We start from the raw sequence: 7,604 nt of genomic DNA, 5'->3' as shown, positions 1-7,604 counted from the left end.
AAGCTTGGTTGGCTGAGATGTTACTTATGAAGGATGTCTTTATGGGAACTTTGAGGAAAGATGTCTGAGTGTAATTTTAGATGTCTATGGTGTAGTATATTGTGGTTTAAAAAATTTGGTTGGAGATATAATTTTGGCTAGGTAGCAAATCTAAAATATACAGTGGGATTGATACTCTACAAACTGAAAAGTTCAAAATCTGGAGCAGCTGAGCATTTTAGTCAATCAGTTTCTAAGTTCAGATTGTTCATTTAGTCTTTGACACAACAACCTTGAAGCTGATTGGTTTCTATGCAGAACTGCACTAGATTTTGCACTCTCCAGCTTTTGTAAATCAACCTCACTGTGTAGTGTATTGTGATGTGCAGCATTTTGTTGAGATGTTTCGGTCTAGTTGATAGCTCAAAATTGTCCATTCCTGAGCACATTGTGATGGGAGAGCTTTGGTTGGAGGTATATTATGTCCAATAAGCAAGATTTAAATATACACGGTCCAACAAAACACGATGGGAGAAATTTAAATGAACCTGAAAGTTTTTGGCCTGAAATTACAGGAGAAATAAAAAAGGAACACAGTTTAAAAAAAAAATCTAAATTCAACTCAAGAGAATAAACTTTTTCAGTGACAATTATCATGATCTAAGTGCCTAAAATTCTCCTTAGTATCACAAAACATGAGCAAGGTTGCTATGTATCCTATGAAAAGAACATTGCATGATGAGCTTCTTCAGAGCCTGTTTTACATCTTGGTTCCGTAGGCTGTAAATAAAAGGATTCAGCATAGGTGTGATGATGGTGTAAGCCATGCTAACAATGCGATCATACTGGGACGAGTAATCTGATGGAGGACGGAAGTAAATGAAAATGTCGGTACCATAGAACAGGCAAATGACCATGAGATGAGAAGAGCAGGAAGAAAAGGCTTTGCTTCGGCTGCTCCTAGTTTCCATTTTCAGTATAGTCCATCCAATGAGTACATAGGAAAAGAGTATGAAAAAGAATGGAATAATAACAACCATAGAACCTTCAGTGAATATTAGGAGTTCAGCTAGTTTAGTACTGGAGCAGGACAGTTTGATGAGGGGTGTCACATCACAGAAGAAGTGGTGGATTAGCCTGTCCTCACAGTAAATTAATTTTGACAGAATATAAGTGTGCAATAATGAATGTAGAGAAGCTGCCACCCAGCCGGTACTAACCAAAATGGCCATAACCTTATAATTCATTAACAATATGTACCTTAAGGGGATACAAATAGCCAAATATCGATCAAATGCCATGACTGACAGAAGAAAAATCTCGGTGGTGCCCAAAAACACAAAGAAATACATCTGCACGAAACAGCCAAGGAAAGACATGGAGGTTCCTTCATGAAGAATGCTCGACAGTAGCTTGGGAACAGTCACTGTAGAGAAAGAGATGTCGACTACTGATAGGTTACCCAAGAAAAAATACATTGGTGTGTGCAGCTGCTGAGAAAGTGTAATAGAGCTTAGTAAAAGAAAGTTAGCCACCCAAGTAAGTGCATATATAGCTAGAATGACAGAGAAGAGAACAGCATGGTTGTAGTGAAAGTCTGAGAAGCCGAGAAGAATAAAACCGGAGGTTAGGTTTACTTTTTCCATCGAAACTTAGGAAAAATAAAGACCACCAAATTACTCCAAGAAACATGGATGTCACCTTTCTGTAGGATACCCAACCTCCATGTGTTCAAACATAGGCTATGGCTCACAATGATTAACGGAATCCCAAAGTATCTTCCATGTTATCCATGTTATATCCAAGCTTCACAGGATTCCCAGTGTGTGCAACTTAACACCATGACTAAAAGAAAGCAGTGCATTCTATATCTGACTTTGGGAAACTAAAAGATCTAAATAAATGTAACTTAGAAGTCAATACAAATGTATACATAACCAGACCCAGAATTATGGGGAGGAGGACAGTGAACATCAATTAACCTAAAAAAGAGCAAAGTTGGAGGTTAGATAGAATTTTGTCTTTGAAGATAAACTACAGTTTAATGTATTGGTTCATTTTTATAAATTTTCCTGACAATGGGACACCAGGAACAGTATTTTAAAGAACTGTTAACATTTTAAACCATTAGCCACCCGGCCTATAGCCGTTTGGCGGCCGCAAAAATGCTGTAGCTTTCCGGGGTGTACACCATTTGGCGTCCTCCCGCACATGCGCAGTTTGCGCGGTTGCAGAGCGGCACAGCAGTGCGATCTGTCACCGGCCCCCGTTGCTGGTACCATGTGACCTGTTGTGACCAATCACAGCAGGTCGCATGACAGTTGTATACAATGGATGGCTTCATTCATGTCATCCATTGTATACTAGTGCCTAGCTGTGAATGGTCACAGCTAATCACATGCACATGTCATGTGATTAGCTGTGGCCAAATCACAGCTAAGCACAAAAAAAAAAAAAAAAAACCTGAATGAATCAATGTCATTCAGGTAAATGCTTGCTTATAGCAAAGTAATTCTTTGCTATAAGCAAATTGTGTAAAAAAAAAAATAAAAAAATACTGATCACTTCCCCAAAGTAGTACAATGTTACTGTGGTAACATTGTACTACTTTGGTCATAGTAAAATATGAAAAACAAATCTTAAAAAAAGTAATAAAAAATTAAAAATAATTAAAAAAAAAAAATATATATATATTTTTTTTTTCATACTGTCACCAGTCAGTGTCCCTGTTCACCACCATGCCAGTTATATGATGACGCTGTACTGCACTGGTGACAGTATGTAAAAAAAAAAAAATAGTGAAAATAATGTTTTTAATTTTTTCATTTTCCGAAAAATTATGACAAAAAAACTACAACTTCAAAAAACTCGCCATGCCTCTTATGAAGTACGTCGGACTGTCTACTCTGCAAAAAGGGGTCATTTGGAGGATATCTGTACTGTCCTGACATTTGGGGAATATCTGTACTGTTCTGACATTTGGGGGATATCTGTACTGTTCTGACATTTGGAGGATATCTGTACTGTTCTGTCATTTGGGGGATATCTGTACTGTCCTGACATTTGGGGGATATCTGTACTGTCCTGACATTTGGGGGATATCTGTACTGTTCTGACATTTGGGGGATATCTGTACTGTCCTGACATTTGGGGGATATCTGTACTGTCCTGACATTTGGGGGATATCTGTACTGTCCTGACATTTGGGGGATATCTGTACTGTTCTGACATTTGGGGGATATCTGTACTGTTCTGACATTTGGGGGATATCTGTACTGTTCTGACATTCTTGGACCTCAAGAAATTAGATTGGCTGTCAGTACTTCAGGATTGATCAATATTCAGATCTATACCATAGTTTGTGAACTCTATAACTTTCCTACAAACTAAATAATACATCCTAATTTGGTTTATTTTCACCAAAGACATGTAGTAGAATACATCTTGGCCTAAATTTATGAAGAACAATTATTTATTTGTAAACTTTTATAACAGAAACAAAGAAAAACGTGTTTTTTTTTCAAAATGTTTGGTCATTTTTTGTTAATTTAGCAAAAAATAAAAACCCCAGCGGTGATTAAATACCACCAAAAGAAAGCTCTTGTTGTGTGATGAAAATGATAAAATTTTAGTTTGGGTACAATGTTGTATGACCGCGCAATTGTCATTCAAAGTGTGAGAGCGCTGAAATGTGAAAACTGGCCTGGCCAGGAAGGTGTAAAATTGCCCGGTATTGAAATGGTTAAACAATCTAGAAGCAGTTTCTTTAGATGACTATTCCAGATTTTCACTGCTCAATATTTTCTGCAGCTTTCAGCCACAAGGAGAGCCTTTGTATATTTTGCAATAACGTCATCTGAACCAGTGGCCCCCAAACAGATTGTCACATTTTCTATAATTATAGCCCCCCTGTAATTTTCTGCTAACTTTCTCTTGAAAAGAAAGAACATTTTTGCCAAAAATTCTCTGCTGGTTATCATATTTTTGTTTGTATCCTACCATAAGGCTGCTAGAGGTATGAAAAAGTTATGTTGGCAATTAATGAATTAATCAGATAATATTTTTCATATACTGTAGGTACAATATTTGCGTAATACCAAACCATTAGTGATACGTCAATCAGTCAAAAAAAAAAATTCTAAAAATGATGAATAATGTTTTTTATATAACTGTTGTTAGCTCTTTGAGGAGCAAACTTTCTGATCCAGGTGCTAGGTTCTCCTAATTGGTTTTTCACCCTATCAATATAAGGACACTGTGTTTGGCAGTAATTGTGTTTTATATGTTTGAAAGAGAAAAAAAGAAAAAAAGTACTTTTGTACTTCCTGAGGACAATCTATTGATTGAAACTAGTCGAGGGCTTATGACACAACTTCCGCTGATGTCACTTCCGGGATTTGGAACACGTGCTGGAATGCGGCTGCCATCTTAATTCCCATTTGTAATATACAAAGCTGAATGCACCTAGTGCCAGGAAAGGCATTTTTTTTGTGAGTGGCATTTCTATTGTTTGACCCCATATTAACCCCCCTGGCGGTATTCCCGAGTGTAGCTCGGGGTAAAGTTTCAGCACCACAATCGGTAACCTTGAGCTACACTCGGGAATACCCTGCAGCGCTGCTCCGGGATCCCTCAATCACTTACCTAGTCCTGCGCTCCTGCGATGTCCCCCCTGCAGTGTCCCCGGCAATGTCCTCCTGCGGACGCTGGCATCTGTTATCCAGGTTCTGTCCCCTGCTACGTCAGGACGTACGGGGGACAGAACGGCGGGAAATTCGAAAATGACAAAAGTGACATTCACTCAATACACTAAAATCACATAGTATAACATTCCTGTATCAAACCATTTCACATACATTTTGTCCCAAGTGCTTTGTCCTGCGCCCTGCCTGCATTTTTACTGTTCTTTCTGCCCAAAAAGCGTCCCTTTAGGTCAAAAGCGGTTTTAGACCGGCTAGAGAACAGCGATAGTAAATCAGAACCACTTGCAGAATTGAGTGATAATGATTTGTGGGGGAAATTCCTCATCAGACACTGAAAACGATTCTGCGACTTTGCTCAGCGATGTGTGAACTTGGCGCTCTATTTCACATTTCAGTGTTTTTGGTTTGATTATATTATTGAATTAAATTTATTATTAATATTTATGATTATTTATTAAATTATAATTTATGATTTCGTGTTTCAAATGTTATCATACCCGGGATGTTTACTAGACTCTTGTTCGGAAAGATTTCAGTGAGTTATCCCTAAAAATTACAGGCCTACAATAAAAAAAATACATATATCTATTCAAAAAAATGTACCGCTTTGAGCACAGAAATACGGACATAATCAGACTGCTAGGGAGGTTAAAGTTTTATACGGTTTTACACTATGGGATGTCTGGTTTTGTTTTGATTTATGCTGAAAATATGAAATACTGCCTGTGGATGAGAGGAGTTGCCTAACATTGATGCAGATCCTGTGGAAAGCTATTGGTTACTACCAGCAACCACGGTTATAAGGGCGAAGGAATATCTGCCATCAGGACCGGATTGCAAACTGGGATAGTCCCAAAAAGTGAGTGTGACTTACCTAGAGATAGGTGGTCATAAAATGACGGTGAGTTTACATCTATGTGGGGCACCATTGTGAACACAGTGAAGCACTTGTCATTTCAATATGGAGTATCACCATTAAAGATACAGCACCGCTGCACCAATTATTCACATGTTGGGACAGAATCAGGGGCGGACTGACAACTCATGGGGCCCGCAGGCAATAGGGGATCATGGGGCCCCTGTGTCCTTGCCCAAACTCAAAAAAGCCTATGAAAAAGGTACCAGGGGCATCTCATGGGGCCCCCTACTGACCCCGGGCCCTGGGGCAGTGCCCGAGTTTCCAAATGGTCAGTCGGCCCCTGGACAGAATATTAATATTGTATTTGTATTTTGCTCAGCGCTATCACTTTAAAGATTAGGTTTATTTTGTCTATTGGTGACCTTAGAGCAGTCCATTTTTGAAATATATAATAATTGTGTTTTAGACACAATGACATTGAGCACAAGGGACATTGCGTTCTTTGCATATACAGAGCTATAGAAGACATTTATTAAATATACCTTTTTCTTACTTTTGGTAATCAACCCAGTATTGTCTATTAGAGACTCTAGATGACCAGATTTTCTCATATTGTTAAATTGTCTTTCTCAGACATAAAACCGGAAGGAGTAGCGTGACCATCTTGGATGCTGGTTTCTGCTGTGTAAATGCTTGTACAGGATGGATGTTTTCTACATTGAATGTAAGCAGCAATAAATTTGTTTTATTATCCATACACTCCACTGAGTCTTGCTCTTCTCTGCCCTATGAGGAACGGTGAAGATTACATTAGGCATATCTGCAAGGGGAAAGAGACTTATTACCCTGGAACTGTTGGAGATGCCTTTATAAACTGGAAGAGGGTAATAGTGTTTAATCCTACCAGAGTGGTGGCACTTGTTTTTGGGATTAGTGCACACAATCACAAGTTGAATATTTGCTGTGAATCTTATCTGTTAGAGTGGTGGCACAATGTATTGCATATAATCACAAGCTGAGTTGTTTGCTGTGAATTTCACCTCACGAGTGTGTTGTGTAGGTGTATTCACCTATAATACAGTGGGGCAAAAAAGTATTTAGTCAGCCACCAATTGTGCAAGTTCTCCCACTTAAAAAGATGAGAGAGGCCTGTAATTGGCATCATAGGTAGACCTCAACTATGAGAGACAAAATGAGAAAACAAATCCAGACAATCACATTGGCTGATTTGGAAAGAATTTATTTGCAAATTATGGTGGAAAATAAGTATTTGGTCACCTACCAACAAGCAAGATTTCTGGCTCTCACAGACCTGTACCTTCTTCTTTAAGAGGCTCCTCTGGCCTGCACTCATTACCTGTATCAATGGCACCTGTTTGAACTTGTTATCAGTATAAAAGACACCTGTCCACAACCTCAAACAGTCACACTCCAAACTCCACTATGGTGAAGACCAAAGAGCTGTCAAAGGACACCAAAAACAAAATTGTAGACCTGCACCAGGCTGGGAAGACTGAATCTGCAATAGGCAAGCAGCTTGGTGTGAACAAAACAACTGTGGAAGCAATAATTAGAAAATGGAAGACATACAAGACCACTGATAATCTCCCTCGATCTGGGGCTCCACGCAAGATCTCACCCCGTGGGGTCAAAATGATCACAAGAACGGTGAGCAAAAATCCCAGGACCACACGGGGGGACCTAGTGAATGACCTGCAGAGAGCTGGGACCAACGTAACAAAGGCTACCATCAGTAACAAACTACGCCGCCAGGGACTCAGATCCTGCAGTGCCAGACGTGTCCGCTGATTAAGCCAGTACATGTCCGGGCCCGTCTGAAGTTTTCTAGAGAGCATTTGGATGATCCAGAAGAGGATTGGGTGAATGTCATATGGTCAGATGAAACCAAAATAGAACTGTTTGGTAGAAACACAACTCGTCGTCTTTGGAGGAGAGAGAATGCTGTTTTGCATATAAAGAACACCATACCTACTGTGAAGCATGGGGGTGGCAACATCATGCTTTGGGGCTGTTTCTCCACAAAGGGACCAGGACGACTGATC

General features: G+C 39.4%; 1 protein-coding gene across 1 annotated transcript; it reads right to left on the bottom strand.

Moving 5' to 3' along the window:
• Positions 1-665: 665 nt before the first annotated feature.
• On the bottom strand, positions 666-1,625 carry LOC149438345 (olfactory receptor 1F1-like). The gene has a single exon (XM_089659903.1). The coding sequence runs from the start codon at positions 1,623-1,625 to the stop codon at positions 666-668; it is 960 nt and encodes a 319-aa protein (XP_089516029.1).
• Positions 1,626-7,604: the final 5,979 nt, after the last annotated feature.

This window comes from Staurois parvus, unplaced genomic scaffold (genome assembly GCF_062004578.1).
Source record: "Staurois parvus isolate SC_StPar_1 unplaced genomic scaffold, SC_StPar_1.0 ptg001192l, whole genome shotgun sequence".
Lineage (NCBI taxonomy): Eukaryota > Metazoa > Chordata > Amphibia > Anura > Ranidae > Staurois > Staurois parvus.
The sequence above is the reverse complement of the archived record's forward strand: the minus strand, read 5'-3'. Positions and strand labels throughout refer to the sequence as shown.